The 18,366-nt window shown below is 37.6% G+C and overlaps 1 protein-coding gene across 1 annotated transcript in view; it reads left to right on the top strand.

Annotated features, from left to right (window-relative positions):
- Nucleotides 1–13,737: 13,737 nt before the first annotated feature.
- Nucleotides 13,738–18,366, top strand: part of LOC115922291 (centrosomal protein of 135 kDa-like) — a 35,931-nt gene continuing 31,302 nt past the window's right edge. Inside the window, exons 1-5 of the mRNA XM_030980913.1 lie at nt 13,738–13,843; nt 14,262–14,506; nt 15,171–15,323; nt 15,767–15,926; nt 16,964–17,193. Coding sequence (XP_030836773.1) covers nt 14,348–14,506; nt 15,171–15,323; nt 15,767–15,926; nt 16,964–17,193 — 702 coding nt within the window. The 5' untranslated portion in view covers nt 13,738–13,843; nt 14,262–14,347. The remainder of the gene's footprint in view (nt 13,844–14,261; nt 14,507–15,170; nt 15,324–15,766; nt 15,927–16,963; nt 17,194–18,366) is intronic.

Here is an 18,366-nt window from a genome sequence, read left to right as displayed (position 1 = left end):
GGACCCGGTAACTTTGTCTCAGATTCTGAAAACATATTCTGGATTTAGCTCATGATGCAATGATAATTATAAACCTTTAGGTCAGTCAGGAACCCCGTGACTTTTACAAGCCGATCGCCTGTCTGATTATCAAGATATTTATGATTGGAATTACAAATTTTGAAAACCGTTCGCCTGACGGTTTTCATAAACACTACAGTCTATTGGGGAAAACGAGTATGGTAAAACCGGTCACTCAAAGATTTTTACTTTTTTGAGGCACTTCTTGATCATTTTGAAGCGCAATTTTTTTAGGGCTTCAATATTACATCATATCACAGACACTGATAACACGTAGGGCCGTGCATCTCAGATTTAACATTGTTAAACGATCCCTTTAATATGACTTCCAAGCGTTACTAGTTCAATGATGACGAGTCTACTACACCTGTTTTGGGGTGGACGTTATTGTTCAAGAACATCACGCAGTGATGAAACATTGCCTACTTGATCCTCATATAAATAACCTAAAGTCATGAAAATAAAGCTTTTTAACCGCTGTCTATGACGTTTGCACAAAATTGAGACCTCCAGTATAGAATGATGTTAATATATGCACAGAAATATCGATGAATGTATAATAAAAATGATAAATATAAACAGGGGCGGACTGGTCGTGTGAAGTATAAAGAGCTGCTCAGTATCACACTTGAAATTGGACCCCAATTTTTAGGGGCATCTGACGATCCCATCCCATCTCAATTTGAATATTGGTATGGTAATACAAATTTTGTTAACAAAATTTGGTTCATAGGTTAGATGGGGGTAGAATCGACTTAACTTGTTTCTGTTTCGGGGGGGGGGGCTCTAGGGGCTATATCCGACGGCTATGCTTTGGCTGATAACTCGGGTCACATCCTGTGTGCTCGGATGGCTTGTTTGACTATTTCGATACAGGCTCTCAAGACTATTTGAAGACTACCCCCCCCCCCCCTCCCCCTCTCCCCAGCGCTCCCAGGCTTAGCATATTATATATGGGCATGTGAATAATTTGGAAACGCTGGTATTTTAGGTCGATTCGACCGGCCTCTCGGACATTCCGGGGTCGAACTTTAGTCCCAGTCCGCCCCTGATTATGTATGCAAGTCTCGTATTGATGTTCAGCATGTAAACAAACTGCACTAGATTCGGTGCATGAATGATTTTGAGTTGTATTCTTAGCTCATGGGCCGGATGTTCTAAATGTCATTACCAGAGTATGTGATGTCATCTCTCTTCCAGAACGAACACTTAAACTGAAATAAAATGTTTGTTTTTTAATTTAAGGAAATAACACGTACTTATGACATATGCCAATGAATTCGATTGATACAAAATATCGTTGAAGGTGTGTTGAAGTACAGGAATAACAGAATTACGGTTGTATGTGGATGTTGGAGTAAGTGAAGGTGTTATTACATTTACTTATTTTAATATTATGTATTTGTTATTGTTTGATTTTGTGTTGTATCTGTTTATTCATAATGCATTCCATCTTGTATTAGGATATTTCATGTTACTAGCTAAAAATTAAAATTATCATTTTATGTCGAGCAGACCTCGGCAAGGTAAGAACGAACGTGATTTCTGTATGTTAATTTGCTTTTGCTTGGTTGTTTTTTCGCCTATTCAAACGTGCGCCACATTTTGTGTACTAGTAATAAATAATTATGTTACACTGTCACGCATTATGACATTGACTTTGTTTTTAATAATGCACCAATACTGAATTGTTTCCAAGACATGCTCTGAGTTAAGAAAGGGATGAAGTGCTATTCAATAAGCAACATTAAACTTAAAGCACAGGATTTTATCGAATCCTGTGAACATAGTGCTTTTTTTATTGATTGATGCCTTCAAAAGAGCAGATACACAGAATGTTAAGACTGTTATTAAAGCCGAGTCTTTTCAAACAGAAATACGGAAAGCTGTCGTTCTTTTCTTAATTGTCGTTTAAATATGTGAAATGAGTTTGACAAAACGGATAAAGGAATAAGAACCTGTTCTCAGATTCTGCTTACCGAAACGATTAAGCTCTTTTCTTTGTAATGCAATATAACGTATAATTGATTTCCCCGTTTCTGCGTGGCTGGTTGGAATGAGTCGTGGCAAAGTGTGGTTAGCCGTGGTAAATTGTAGTGAGCTGTGGCGAGTTGTGGTGAGTTGTGGTAAAGTATGGTAAGTCATGGTGAATTCTGGTGAGTTGTGGTTTATTTTGTAGAAACGAGGTGAATTGTTGTGGGTTGTTATGAGTTATGATGAGTTGTTAGTATAGTGGTGAGTCAGGCGCGGATCCAGGATTTCTCAGGGGAGGGGGCCCATTTTTATTATTTTTTTTTTTTTGCTCCCGAAAATTTGAAAATCGCGCCGGCCGAAAAGTCGCTCAGTGGGGGGAGGGGGGGGGGGGGGGGGGTAGTGAGCACTATTTTTGTTTTGGCCCTCGAAAATTTGCACCCCCCCCCCCATCCCCCAAAAGCTAAAAATCACGTTTTTTCCCAGGGGGAGGGGGCGGGGGGGGGGGCGGATCCGCCACTGTGGTGAGTCGTGGTGGCCTGTGGTCGGTCCTGACCAATTTAGAGCTGTGGTGGGTCGTGGTAAGTTGTGAGTTAGATGTTTCTGATGACTTGTGTTTAATTGTGGTGAGTTGTGTTGGAATCGTGGTAAATTGTGATTTATGTTCAATGGTTGGCTGTGGTTGGTCGTGATGAGTTGTGGTGAAGTATGTTGATTTGCAGTGGTGAGTGACTTGTGGTGCATCATGGTGAGTACCGTAATTAAAACGAGACGATTTTGCATTTTCGAAGATGACATCGTTCCGCTAAAGGAAGCGTATAGAAGCAAAACTCAACCTAAATCAATAATCTTGGTGTCATTTTCTTCAGTATGAAATACATTTCCCGATAGTACCTTCTTTTTAGGGGAAGGTTTATAATTCCTACATGAAGCATGAGGTAATGCATTTGTTTTAAGGGACTGAATAGGGGGAATGGCCCCTTTGCCACCCCTCCTGGCTACACCAGTGCAAGCGGGATCAAACCGTCTCTTGCCCGTCGCTATGGTACGTTCGACACCATCGCCTACATGTATATCCAAGAGATGACTTCCGGTTTGCCTTACGAGATGGGATTCCTCCAGCGTTTCTCAAATGCGGTAGCAGCCATCTCGGAGGACTTGTCCATTTTCTTTACCTACGATGTCTGCTACTTCATGTTTTCCTTCCAATTCTCATTCTCGGCTGGGATATCGCATATGTTCTCTACGATGCGCAGTTGATTTCGATCAACTTTGACTTCGCAGTGGATATTCCTTTCCCTCTCCAACCTAATGTCATTTCTGTAGGAGGATTGACTTCCCAACTAGTAAAATACCTAAACAAGGTATGACATTTTATTTGTACAATCAAATACTTTACTGCCATCATTATTCTTGTATACCTTTGTTATTTGCAGGCAAAGTCCATTTAGCACTGATCACCAATTATTATTCAAAAAGGATTTGTTGCCCTCATTTATAAGCAGACTACTTTAATAAAGAAGAGAGGTCTTGAAGCTGTGTCTGTCATAATCCTTTCAGTGCCAGCAAGATTTTGAAAAATGGTCACGAAAGGCCTTGCATTAAACTTTTACTTAAAACACACGTTTTAATGTTGGATTGGGCATATAAAATATCCCGTGCGAGTAAACTGTAACATGAACCTATAATTTTTCTCTTTTCAGGAAGAAAAGCGTAGCCATTCTTTGCCAAAACACGTGGTCAAACACTTTTATTAGTGGGCGGGATTTTCCGCCAACGGCAAATAAATGATTGAAAGAACAACCACACTTCATGGGGTTAGGTGTTTAGAATAGAACTTATAGATCTTATTTAACATCAATCCTAACTTGTCTTGTCATAATTGCTTCATATATGTCAAGTGAATTAAACACGGGAATTAAAGTGGATATGATGTCCCTTGTTAAATGTGCTTGATTTCATGCAAAGAAGGTCTCCCTAAATTCTGATGTCGGATATTGACGTTGTTTATGTTGTGTGGAAAAACATGTAATAATAATAATAGCTCGTTCTTATATAGCGCTTTTCAGGACCAGAGGCCCTCACAAAGCGCTTTACAGATAAGTATATTATTACCCCGGTCATTGGATTCAGGCTTACCCGCACACAATGTATGCACATTCTCCACTCCCTGGGGAGCATTCCAGCCAGGCGTCATTTTTACATGCGCACACTTGCTAATCCAACCACATTAGCTTTCGCATCCTACCGGGTACCCATTTAACACCTGGGTGGAGAGTGGCAAATGTAGATCAATGTCTTGCCAAAGGACATTAGTGCTGCGGCGGGACTTGAACCACGGACCTTGTGATCCACAGTCCGGCGATTTATCCACTCGTCCACAACACCTCTACATGTATATACACCTCGCCACTTCTTGTCCTGTGTGGTAAAACTATTTTTAGATCTTATTCATAAATGAAACCTGGTGCAGATCTCAACAAGTAATGTGAAGTGTACTATCAACAAATAGAAATACCGTTTTGGAATTAACTAATTGAGGATATGAAATTCAAGCCTTGAATTAAGTAGTATGAGGATATAAAATTCAAGCCAGCAAATTGATTGATTCTTGAGAGAGAAACAAAATATGGCCTTGAATGTATCTGTTATAGTCGGAATGTGATTCCGGTTTAAAGGTAATACAAAGTTTTGGTACATTTTGAAAATTGGGTGGATAGTGATTCTTTACAATTTTGATATATTTGGATTCCCCTGTGGATGTATTATAAGCACACAAATTTTTAGCCACTAAAACACTTCTGCTTTCGAGAAAAATGGAATATAAAAATTTACCGGTGCTTCCGGTAAATTTTAATAAATTTCAAATAGCGCCTATACGGCCGTACAACGGTAGCTGCGACCATGCACATCTCAGAATATGTAGTTGTGATATATAATTTCCAAACGGGAATAGCTAATCGGTCGATTTCAGTCAAGAAATATTGCTTTATAGCTTAATTAATATACTGACATTGAGAGGGAGCTTTTCAACATAAAGAGTTTATTATTGACATTTTCATAACTTTAGACTCGATTTCAACCGCGACAACAATCATTGAATATTTACGGATCGCATATGCTTCCAATATGTTCTTTTGAATCAAATTCATGACCCCATACCAAAACTTTGTATTACCTTTAAGTGCACGTGCCTACCTGCAAAATTAATAAAAACAATTAAGTCAATTATGCTGGCACGAATCATCTCCTGATGACCATGGTATTTCCTGATCACTCTCCCGAAGACGATCAGATCATATTTATTCCTGATCAAAAGTCGAGAACCATCTTAGCGGAACTCACAAGCTGCAGGGCTCTTATTTCTTTGAGAAAATAATTACATGGTGTTTTCCCGAAAACCTACAATTTTTAATGATAGATTTTGTCAATATTTATCTTATCATGTTTTTTCGTCTCCATAATAAACTTTTTTTCTCCATATAGCCCCGAGTCTGGAATGTGAGAGCGAGCAAAACAGCTTTAAAAAATTCGTTATACGTGATAATATAAAGTTATGACTCACAATATTGCTTACAGCCTTTCTGCACTAGTTTGGCCAGGATGGATTGGACCTCCCTGCATGGTCACTGACAGGTGGTTATCTTGGTTATCTCATCAAATCAGCTCTCAACATTAAAAAAGGGGATCATTGGGGACCAACGAGTACCGTTTAGGAATTGTTTGATATATAGAGGGCGCCAGACGCGTACGCAAGGGGGGGGGGGGGGGGGGGTTAGGGTTTTGGGGTTTGGGGTTAACCCCCCCCCCCCCCATTGAGGGTTTTTTAATGTGTATGTTTTGTGTATGTTTTTTTGGAACCCCCCCCCCCTTTTTTTATTTTTTTTTAATTTAATTTAAAAAAAAAAATTATGCCCTAGCTGACCTAATAAAGGTGACCTTACCCCCCCCCCTAACTGAACAAAATGTCAAATGTTCAAATTTCGAGACCAAAAAAAAAAGTGTTTGAACAACAAAAAAGTCAACAATTCAGTGGTTGAATTAATGGTTAATAAATTGAAAAATGCCAAAGCTTGCGGTAAAGATTTGATCAGAAATGAATTTTTGAAAAGTTCCCTCCTTAGAAATGCGTAGGGTTATTGTTGATTTGTTTAATATTGTTTTAAATAGTGGAATCGTTCCCTCTGAATGGTGTATAGGAGTGATTATCCCAATTTTTAAGAATAAAGGTGAAAACACAAATCCAGATAATTATCGTGGAATTACCTTGTTAAGTTGCCTTGGTAAACTGTTTACCTCAGTCTTGAATAAAATAATTTCTAGCTTTCTTGATAGTAATCGTATGTTAGGTGAGGAACAAGCTGGGTTTCGTTCAACATATTCAACCATTGATCATGTGTTTGTTTTGAAGACTATTATCGATTTTTACCTACAGAAAAGGAAACGCTTATATTGTGCTTTTATAGATTATAAAAAAGCGTTTGATTTAGTTGATAGAAAGTTTTTGTGGTTTAAATTGTTAAAAATAGGTGTAAATGGCAAAGTCCTAAATGTTGTTAAAAGCTTGTACAAATGTGCGAAGTCCTGTATTTCTGTCAACGGCGCAATGTCTGAATTTTTCTCGTGTAACGTAGGAGTTAGGCAAGGTGAAAACCTTTCGCCATTGCTGTTTGCTGTTTATTTAAATGACTTTCAAGAGCATATTGCCAAAATTTATCCTGGCTTGGAAATGTTAAATGAAGAAATACAAAATACCTTACAGGGTGACGAATTAGAGCTTTTTTCAAAGTTGTCTTGTTTATTGTACGCTGATGACACGATCATTTTGGCAGAAAGCCCTGACGAATTACAAGTAGCGCTGAATGCAGTTCAAGGATATTGTAATAAATGGCACCTAACAGTCAATGCGAGTAAAACTAAAATAATGATTTTTTTCCAGAGGGAAAGTTAGGAAGATACCAAATTTTACGTATGGTCATGCAAAAATAGATGTGGTATATGATTTTGCTTATCTCGGAGTACTGTTTAATTATAATGGTACTTTCAAAAAGGCAATGGCAAAGCAGATAGTGCAGGCTAGAAAAGCGTTATACAGTATGTTGACTAAAGCGAAGAAATTGCAGTTGTCAGTTGATATTCAATGTCATTTGTTTGACCACTTGATTTTGCCTATCTTATTGTATGGTAGTGAAGTCTGGGGACATGAAAATATAAAGCAGATTGAAGTTTTCCATAGGAAATTCCTCAGAACGTTATTATCTGTAGTAGTATCCCTAACTAAAGGTTCATCTGTGAAAAAATTTAAAAGAAGCTAATTTCAACTGATTTGGGTAGTTATGGGTATGGACAACTACCAAAAAAAAGGGAGGAGGTATGGGGGTTGGGGAGAATTTTTTATTAGAGGTCAAAGGTCAATGACCTCTGCCTAAATCACTTAAAATTGTATTTCAGGAACAAAATATGGTATATAGATGATCTTGGTGTCAAAATGCACAGAATTACAAAAGAAGATGACATAGAATAACTACTGACCCTTAGAATAAAATCTTGACCTCCGAAAATGAGGTCAAAGGTCAAAAAACTATTTTATCTCTAAAATATGTCATATTTATAACAGTAAAATTACCATATCATATAAAAATGAGCACAAACAAATCAAAGAGGCTAATTTCAACTTATTTTGGAGGATATGGGGGTATGGGGGTTATTATTTATTCCAAGAGCAGAGCGGGAGGGGTAAATTTCCTTTCTGAGGGTCAAAGGTCATTGACCTTGCACTAAAACACAATACATTGTATCTCAGCAACAAAATAAGGTATATAGATGATATTGGTGTCAAACTGCTCAGGATTACGGAAGAAAATGACATAGAATAACTACTGACCCTTATAATAAAATCCTGACCTCCAAAAATGAGGTCAAATGTAAAAAATATACGTCTTATCACTAAAAATGTCCTATAAGTAACAGGGAAATGACGATATTATGTAAAAATGAGCACAAACAAATCGAAAAGGCTAATTTCAACTTAATGTGGCAGGAATGGGGGTTATTATTTATTCCTAAAAGAGAGGAGGGGGAAATTTCCTTTTTGAGGGTCAAAGGTCATTGACCCTGCACTAAAACACTAGAAATTGTATTTCAGCAACAGCATGTTTTACATAGGCCTCGATGATCTTGGTGTCAAAATGCACAGAATTATACTGGGAGATAAACTGGCGGCTCTGTTTTTTTAAACTGTAACAGTTCTCCTTGGATCAGATATAGACCTAATCAATTTATGTATAACTTGCAGGAATTATGAATATGTGTCCTATCTGTGAAATGTAAACGTTAGCAGTATCCTAGTATTCACACTCTCAATCTCTATCTTTTCCCTCTCCCCTCCTCCCCATCCCTCTCTTTCTATCCCCATCCTCTCCCTCTCTCAATCTCTCTCAATCTCTCTTTTATTTATTTTTTGTTATGTATACCTTTTTAATAGTTTTGCGGGACTTCTGTAGATTCTGTTGATCCGAATTTTGAGGTAAGCTCTGCTCCAGGATAAGGAAAGAAAGATCAAGAGAATTCAAAATAACAGGAAATAGCACCCACCTCTTATCCGGCCTAGGCCCATTTTGTCATAAGATAAGACCAAAATATGTGATTGCCAGATGATTTTCTTTGAAAGCAACACGGATTTGGTTCTTCTATGATTATAAACACAACGATATAGTTGTTCATATATATCTTATGTATTTTTACAATGTGTGACCAAGACAACTTTCCATGTGTTCTTGTGAATTTGGATGAATACAAAGAATTTAATTTAATTTGATTTAATTTTATAAAATGAATTAACACAAAAATGAAGCCAATAAACAATAAATATTAATAACAATGTAATATAAAGTCACAGTTCAGTTGCACAATCATAAAAAGCATGCAACCATGTTGAATGTACATACATCTTCTGCACTTGAATCACGGGTTCTCCTCCTCTTCCGCCTGCTACATCGGGTGGCCATGTCTCGGGTACTACCCTCTACTGAAATAAAATATAGATATAAATGGGAAAACCTCTTTTTGATACAAGAAATACATGAACCCATTGATTTACATTAATTATTTTCGGTTGTGAAAGTTTATCAGAAAAACACTGGGAAAAAGAAAGAAAAAAAAAATTATATTTTGTAGTAAGTGATCACACAACCCGCTCCCCCCCCCCCCACCCCCCACTGAACGAAATATTGTTCGGCGCGATTTTCACATTTTCGGGGTCATTTACGCAAAAAAGTTTATGCTCACTACCTCCCCCCTCCCCCCCCCCCCCCCCCCGCCACTGGAGGATAAGGCCATGAAAACAGGAAAATAAGTGATTCACAGAAATTCAGAATGCGTCTTTTTTAATAAAGGTATTTGTCCCATTTGCAGTCCTAAAAAATGACAATGTTTAATTCCAATGGCATTTGAAAGATAATACTGATTTAGATCTTCTTTTAAAAGGAAAGGGCTGGAAAATGTCTTTTTGTGGGAAAATAACGACGATTTGTTGTCAAATCGACATAAGGGACTGCTATCACTTATGTAAATAGTCTGATTTTCAGACCCTCGTATGTTTTGTGCTGCGCAAAGATTCAATCAGCTTGATTTCGGCCATTACAAGAAGTGGGTTATTGATGTAGACAAATGATACATGTACCTGTTACAGCTCATTTTATGTATTTTATTACCAAAGAAAAAAAGATGTCAGTCACACGTCACTCAGTAGTGTCTGACAGTGAAGTCTAGGAGGTAAACGGTTTCCTTGCATAACTTGAATACTAGGACACTGCTAACGTTTAAAATTCACAAGTAGGACATACATGACATATTCATGATTCCTGCAATGTTCTACATAATTTGATGTTGGCTGCAAAAGTCTTTAAGGTAGCATAATTTCATTCGATTTTCTCAGGGCTCTATACAGGGGGCCATCAATAGTCTAATTCTAGTATTATTCTGCTATTTATTCACTTACATTTTACTTTTTACTTAATATAATATATTATATATAATATTTTTTCCATAATTACCAGGGTGGGGCTAAAAACTTGTAATGACGCGCGCGATCACTTATCCCAGCCGGTTTGGAAAACGGGCACATGCCCAGTGCCAGGTGTATCTCCGTTTTTTGGTGTATGATCATATGAAGATCCCCGATTTCCCGGGCATAATAATACACTCAGCAACAGCATGTTTTACATAGGCCTCGATGATCTTGGTGTCAAAATGCACAGAATTATACTGGGAGATAAACAAAATATGACATGGATTCTTCACCACCAAAATATGAGGTTGAAGGACAAAATGAGCAGAGGGGGGGGGGGGGGGGGGGGTAAAGTTCATTAGTGTCATTTAGTTTGTGTATGTAAAGTATATGTACAATTTGCAGATACTACTCACAACTTAGAACTTACAGTAACTATTGCCAACAGAATACAAATTAATAATACTTCAGTCTGTATCCTCTTCATCGCTACCAATAACTTCTTCTGCATCTATGCTTTCTGTTCAATTGGAGCATTGTCCACAGCACACTCAACGTGCAGATATACATGACATGCCAGCGTTCATACAGCTGCATTTCATGTTTTGACACTGCCTTTCCCCTTCTTTGCAGTTGCAACAAATTCCTTTAAGAAGGTTGTATGGCGCGATACCAACATACAGCATCTTTGGTTTGAGTTTTCTGTTGGAATCTAACTCCCATCCATAAAAGTAATGCAGATTGCAAAATTATGGCTCTGTGATACTCCCCTAGAAAATTCTTGCCTATGAAGTTCAAGAAGCAAGCAGCCAAAGGCAAAATCGATCCTGACCGCCTCCTACCAACGGAAGATGCAACAGCTCAACATTCCCTTCGTGACCATCTTTAAGTTGTGGTATGGAAGCATCTTGACACCTCTTTTCTTGATCCCAAAGGAAAAGGATGGGAGTTAGATTCCAACAGAAAACTCAAACCAAAGATGCTGTATGTTGGTATCGCGCCATACAACCTTCTCAAAGGAATTTGTTGCAACTGCAAAGAAGGGGAGAGGCAGTGTCAAAACATGAAATGCAGCTGTATGAACGCTGACATGTCATGTATATCTGCACGTGGAGTGTGCTGTGGACAATGCTCCAATGGAACAGAAAGCATAGATGCAGAAGAAGTTATTGGTAGCGATGAAGAGGATACAGACTGAAGTATTATTAATTTGTATTCTGTTGCCTATAGTTACTGTAAGTTCTAAGTTGTGAGTAGTATCTACAAATTGTACATATACTTTGCATAAACAAACTAATTGACACTAATGAACTTTAACCCCCCCCCCCCCCCCCCCCCTCTGCTCATTTTGTCCTTCAACCTCGTATTTTGGTGCCAGGTGAAGAATTCATTTCATATTATGTTTATATCCCAGTATAATTCTATGCATTTTGACACCAAGATCATCGAGGCCTATGTAAAACATGCTGTTGCTGATACATAATTTCTAGTGTTTTAGTGCAGGGTCAATGACCTTTGACCCTCAAAAAGGAAATTTCCCCCTCCTCCTCTCTTTTAGGAATAAATAATAACCCCCATTCCCGACACATTAAGTTGAAATTAGCCTTTTCGATTTGTTTGTGCTCATTTTTACACAATATCGTCATTTTCCTGTTAGTAATAGGACATTTTAGTGATAAAACGTATGTTTTTTACCTTTGACCTCATTTTTGGAGGTCAGGATTTTATTCCAAGGGTCAGTAGTTATTCTATGTCATCTTCTTACGTAATTCAGTGCATTATGACAGCAAAATCATCTATATACCTTATTTTGTTGCTGAGATACAATGTATAGTGTTTTAGATTTAGTGCAAGGTCAATGACCTTTGACCCTCAGAAAGGAAATTTACCCCCCGCTCTGCTCTTGGAATAAATAATAACCCCCATACCCCCATATCCGCCAAAATAAGTTGAAATTAGCCTCTTTGATTTGTTTGTGCTCATTTGTATATGATATGGTAATTTTACTGTTATAAATATGAAATTTTAGAGATAAAATAGTTTTTTGACCTTTGACCTCATTTTCGGAGGTCAAGATTTTATTCTAAGGGTCAGTAGTTATTCTATGTCATCTTCTTTTGTAATTCTGTGCATTTTGACACCAAGATCATCTATATACCATATTTTGTTGCTGAAATACAATTTTAAGTGATTTAGGCAGAGGTCATTGACCTTTGACCTCTAATGAAAAATTCTCCCCAACCCCCATACCTCCTCCCTTTTTTTTGGTAGTTGTCTATACCCATACCTACCCAAATCAGTTGAAATTAGCTACTTTTAAATTTGTTCACAGATTGGCTCAATATGTGGCTAATTTAGGGTTACTATAGGTTCATATACTCCAGACTGTATGGTTTATGGAGAAACTGGACGAGGTTTGATTTTGAATCATGTGAAGGGTAGAATGGTTAATTTTTGGTCAAGAATTTTGAGAGGTAAAGATAGCAAATATTCATATGCCTTTTAAAATTCATTTCTGCTATTCATAAAGATGAACATTTGGAATTTACTTCCTCATGGTTAACTTTGAAGACACATTTAATCAAGCTGGTCTATCCAATATTTGGCTAGGCCAAAATAGTGGATTTGGCTTAAATATTAATTCTTTGCTAAAACTGAGATTAAATGATATTTTTGGTCAGGAATGGAGAGATGCAGTATGGTCAAATCGCATTTGCACAAATTATAGGATATTTAAAGGCAACCATATATTTGAAAGCTATTTACTCACCCTAAATAAAACTGATGCTTTTACTCTCTGTAAGTTTCGGTGTAGATCACATAAATTACCTGTAAACAAAGGTCGGTTTGATGCGAACACACCACATTGTGATATGCAGTGCACACTCTGCCTGTCCACTGATATAGGAGATGAATTTCACTATATTTTTGTTTGTCCGTTTTTTCAAAGAGAGAGATGTTTATATTCATCAAAAAAGTGTTGTAAGTCTATAGCTCCTAAGTGCTATGCACATGGCAGAACTTTTTAATACTAGAAGCACTTCTCAGTTGAAGAATTTAGCGAGATTTACCCGCCTTATTATGTTGAAATTTAATCAAAAAACAGAGAAAGAAGATAGTTCAAGCAGTTCAAGAAGTACAATTAGAGCTGAACCTACACGTACTCGTAGCGGTAGGATAGTGAAACAACCTACTTTGTTTACTATTTAGCTTGTAAATAGACTGCATTATACTTATCCTTTTATTATTGTCAGTTTGTCACTATCTACATTCATTGTACATGTACCTGTACATGTATATATAATTTGTGTTTACTGGTTGGTTCATTGTTCATGTTTGTACTTTCATACACTATATACCTATTATCGTTTTTATCTTTGTGTCATTATCTATGTATAATGTATGTGAATTGTATTCATAAGTCATGCATTGTTATTTATACTTTTATGTTTGTTTGTACTCTCATACCCCGAGAGGGGGTCAAAGAGTCAATAAAATTCTACAAATTCTACCCCCTCCTGATCAATGATGATGGTGGTGGTGGTGGTGATGATTTTGATTATAGTTGATTTTTCTTCTTCTCTTTTCATTTTTGTTGCAGACATGTAATTATTTCCCATGAGATTTGTGTTTGTTTTTGCAGATCATTGGGATCGACCGTCGATCGACAGCTAGTTCCCTGCTTTTAGTCTTACCGATAGATGGCGCTTATATTCTATTTTTTTGTCCTAATCCTTCCGGCGGACAATTTGAAGCTCATTATTTTGTCGAGGAAATTGCGGGAGATTTTAGTTAATTTGATAGGTGAGTTTATCTATAATCCAAGTTGCTTATTACGCTTGATGATGTTGATACTATAATGTGTGAAAATGTTTCAATCTTTGTCAGTAACACTTGTTTATTCGGCAGTTTGTTTATGGTCGAAGTCACGCAGCTTAGCGGGCTTTCAATGTTCGGGCTCCCCTGAACTCCTGGCCTGGAACGTTGCTCATGCAGGCCTATGTAGATTGTATGTAGCATAGCGTTGGAGGGATCGGGAAGAGGGAATAAATTAAAACTGCAAAAGTTACGCACTAGAGTCTACTTTGCTTTCAAAGATAACAAGGCCTTGTCCTTGCTTTACCGTTGGGCAGAGTTATTAATTTAAATTAGTTCTATATAATCTGAAATAATATCATCCTCATTTATGATTTAATTTAATTGACAATTCATTCGTTTTCAGGAATTTTTCTTGATCAGCGATGTGGCTGATCTGATCGCTGGTCTATGCCTTTTGAAATTTGAGAGCTGAGCAAGACAATCTACACAATGACGACTGCGCCAGAGAGAAAGTACACAGCGCTACGTAAGAGGCTTGATCAACTTGGGTACCGACAGGCTCTGGGTATAGAGTCTGTGCCGCTTGTTGAGAAACTATTCAGTGATCTCATTCATACCACAGAAAGTCTGAAGAATGCCAAATTACAGGTGAACATTCTAGTTTTATATGCGGATTTGAGCCTTTTAGTAAGGATGAGAGATTAGCAGTGTAGATCTACATTCCAAAATCTAGATAATTTTATTTGTTCATTTTAGAAATGAAATTCAACTAGAGTCTAGAAAATTAGAATCATTTACAACACTCAGCAGTAAATAAAGGAAACTCTAGCCTTAATGTTAATGGTAAACTAGGGAGTAGGGTCTAGAGGTCTGCATGTAAATGTTCTCTTATTTCTCTAAACAAAACCAAACAAATCAGAGAAGCAAACTGGTGAAAGTTTGTACAAAATCAGATTTTTTTTAAATATAAAGTTTTGATGTTTTTCTTCTTCTTCTTCCAGTTAAATACAAATTGCCGTTGACGTATGATCGTACTTGATAATGTTATATTTTTATAATCTCTATATATGAGTACTCCAATTGGAGTAGAAATGAAACTTACACTTACAACAAGATTCACTTTGATGCTAATGTACTTTTTTTCCCCATCAGTATCTAGTAGAAGCCATTACAGGTATTTTTAAACACATGCGAAGGGTTGAAAATTGGAAATAAATATTAGGAAGAATATTTTATGATTTTCTAATAGACCCATCTGATCTCCATGAAAGCTATCAGCAATGTCTTTCATATTATTATTCATCAATTTCAGGCAAATAAGACCGTAAGAGAAAAGGGCAACTGGGAGGACCAGCTTGAACCCTATCGCAGTGAGAACACAAAGCTAATCAGGGAAAATAACGAGCTTCACACACAGCATATCCGTCTCAAAGATGAGCTTGACGCTACATCCAAAGACCTCAAGGTAAGCATTATCAGTCAAGATGCTGTACAGAATCAAAATGGAAAAAATATGCCTCATGTTTTACCTTCCATGTATTTTTAGTTCCTGTAATATTTTATGTTTTGGGAAACTTTGGGCGTTTTAACTAATTTTTGATGAATCAAGAAATAAAAGGTAATTAAATTGCACAAGACTCGATGTCAGGCAAAGTTATGGGGGCTGTGCATGGCTTGAGGGAAGAGGGCTTGGAGTACTTGCTTCTTTTCTTTATATGTACATGTTTCTCAGTTAAATATATTTATAATCAAGAACAACTGGGGGAGGGGGCTTGAATAAAAAAGGGCCCGAGTCCCCAAGCCCCCCCCCCCCCTCTTTATATTTGTATCAAATGGTATTTTATAGTGTGTAGCCCTAATCTGAATTTCAGGTTTGAACGAGTGTTATCTTATTTCTTCAATTTTCAGAGTACGATAAGGAAGCTTGAGCATGAGAATGCGGACCTGCGCTTCCTGAACTCGCAATACGTCCACAAAGTCCGAGCCCTGGAGAAGGAATGCAAGTCCAGGAATGATCGTATCAGTGACCTCCAGGAAAAGAACTTTCACGCCGTAGTCCAAACTCCAGGTATGGTCATTTTGCTTTTTAAAGACTCCAAACTCTGTTTAGTTTGCAGGCACAAACCCATGTCAGTCGTTGCGCAACAGTGTCTGCGCTATGAGATTACAATAGGCTCTGTACTTTAAGTGCTCCTGACATGGCCAGAGACTGATATATCTAGGCTCTGCTCAAGGCTTTAGGAATTATGGTAAAGTGTCAATTTAGAGTGCCGTATGTGCTCGCAGACATAACGCTGTAAACCACATATCTGTCTTAACAAGATAAGTAAAACAAAAATCATGCTGCTTATAAGTATCGGCTTGCATGGTGATGTAGATATACAGTAGGCTTGCACTATGTGAGAGAGAGGAAGGATTGGCTCCTGACGACGGATAGTCAACCTGTTTGAAACGTCGAGCCACTCCGGCCACCTAGTTCTGCTTAAAACTATAAGCTAAGAATAACCAAGTCTTTTTCAGGACTACACCACCAGTCCTTTTCAGGACTACACACACTCAAGAAAGAAAGATTGTCGAGAGTTCTTTTCAGGACTTCCGAATCCTACCTCTCTCTCACATGGTGCAACCGCAAGCCTACTGTATAAAAAATGATTTAGTAAAATAGTTAATATTCATATATATACTAGTGCATGAATTAGATTTAAATGATATTTGTATGATAAATATTTATCACGATTACAGCTGACCATGATCAAGTGGAGGAAAATAGGATGCTGTGTAGTCCTAGCAAGGAGTATAAAGTTTGGTTCAGTATTGCTGAAGCCTCAAGTTGTTGCATAGAAATGTATAAAGGTTAACAGTACTTGGCAAACTGAATAAGAGCAGTATTGATATTTACTGGTATTCAGTTGTAATTTTATATTTACAGAGACCACAAAGTGCTTTTTCTAAGTACTTTCCTGGGTAAGCAAAAGCATACTATTGACTTGTGGAGGTACCGGGTACTGTATTTGAAAACAAAGAAAGAAAGAGCTCACAAGGGTTTTCAAAGAAGAATTCATAAGAACGTTGATTATAAGATATCCTTACATTTTATTGATACAGGTGGACGCAAGAAGAACATTCCATTCAGACGTCAGCGTATGGATATTGATTGCTCTGTCCCTCCGCCCGAGTTTTACTCCACCACCCCTCCACCTGGAGTGGACGACCCCTATGTTGCGGACTTAATTCACGTTGCCGATGAGAAACTTGATAATATGCAGAGGGAAGTGGATGATGTGAGGGACCAACATGAAGCAGACCAGAGGGCCATCAAGAGCCTTCGGAAACAGGTAAGCAACGTTCCCTCTTACTGACATGCTGTAAAACCCAAAGTGTTTCAATTTAAATTTTTGATTTGTAAAGGAGACAATTTTAATGACAAGAAACTTTTAGCCATAGCAAAATTAATTGTTGATTCAGTTAAGTCAGTGGTGCAAAATTTTCGTGAATCTAAACCACAAGTGTGAGAAATTTGCAAATATTCCATTCACACATACATGTAAGTTTCCCTTTTTATGCCTCCGTCCGTACGTCCCGTTCTAGTGATCGCGTTATCTGAAGAACCGATCGATGGATTCCTGCCAAACTTTGGTCATGTATGTATCTTGCAGAGCCAATGAACTGAGGAGATTTTGGGGTCACGAGGTCAAAGGTCAAAGGTCACAGGGCTCATTATGTATGCAAAAACAGCTCGTGATCGTGTTATCTCAAGAACCAATTGATGGATTCCTGCCAAACTTTGGTCATGTATGTATCTTGCAGAGCCAATGAACTGATTAGATTTTGGGGTCACGAGGTGAAAGGTCAAAGGTCATGCGGGTCATTATATCGTCCTTGTTTTCACGAAGTGACGGTAGTGAGGAAAATCGTAACGCAAAGTGAATGCAATTTTTTTTTCACTACGGTCACTTCGTGAAAACAGCGACGATATATGCAAAAATAGCTTGTGATCGCATTATTATTAGAACAGATTGATGGATTCCTGCCAAACTTAGATCATGTATGTATCTTGCAGAGCCAATGAACTGAGTAGATTCTTGGGTCATGAGGTCAAAGGTCAAATGTCATTGACTCATTATGTATGCAAAAATAGCTTGTGAACGCATTCTCATTTGAACTGACAGATGGATTACTATTTAACTCAGGACATCTTGCAGAGCCAATGCACTGAGTAGATGTTAGGGTCATGAGGTCAAAGATCAAAGGGTCATATATGTATATGAGAAATTGCTTGTAATCACGATATTCTGAGAACCTGTTAAAGGTGAAATTCAAAGAAAATCACAAATATGTCAACTAATGTATGACTAGAAACTGGTAAGCTAGCAGATGGCCATCGTACAAGTTTTGGGTCAACTACATATCGGGTGACTTATAAAAATACAAATACAACCACCTGCATAGCAGCTGGGATATACAAGAGATTCGCCGGAAAAATAACGATATTTTAATGACGTCACTAT

Source organism: Strongylocentrotus purpuratus, unplaced genomic scaffold (assembly GCF_000002235.5).
Source record: "Strongylocentrotus purpuratus isolate Spur 01 unplaced genomic scaffold, Spur_5.0 spur5_scaffold_11, whole genome shotgun sequence".
Taxonomy (NCBI): Eukaryota; Metazoa; Echinodermata; class Echinoidea; order Camarodonta; family Strongylocentrotidae; genus Strongylocentrotus; species Strongylocentrotus purpuratus.
This window is presented reverse-complemented; position numbering and strand designations above follow the sequence as displayed.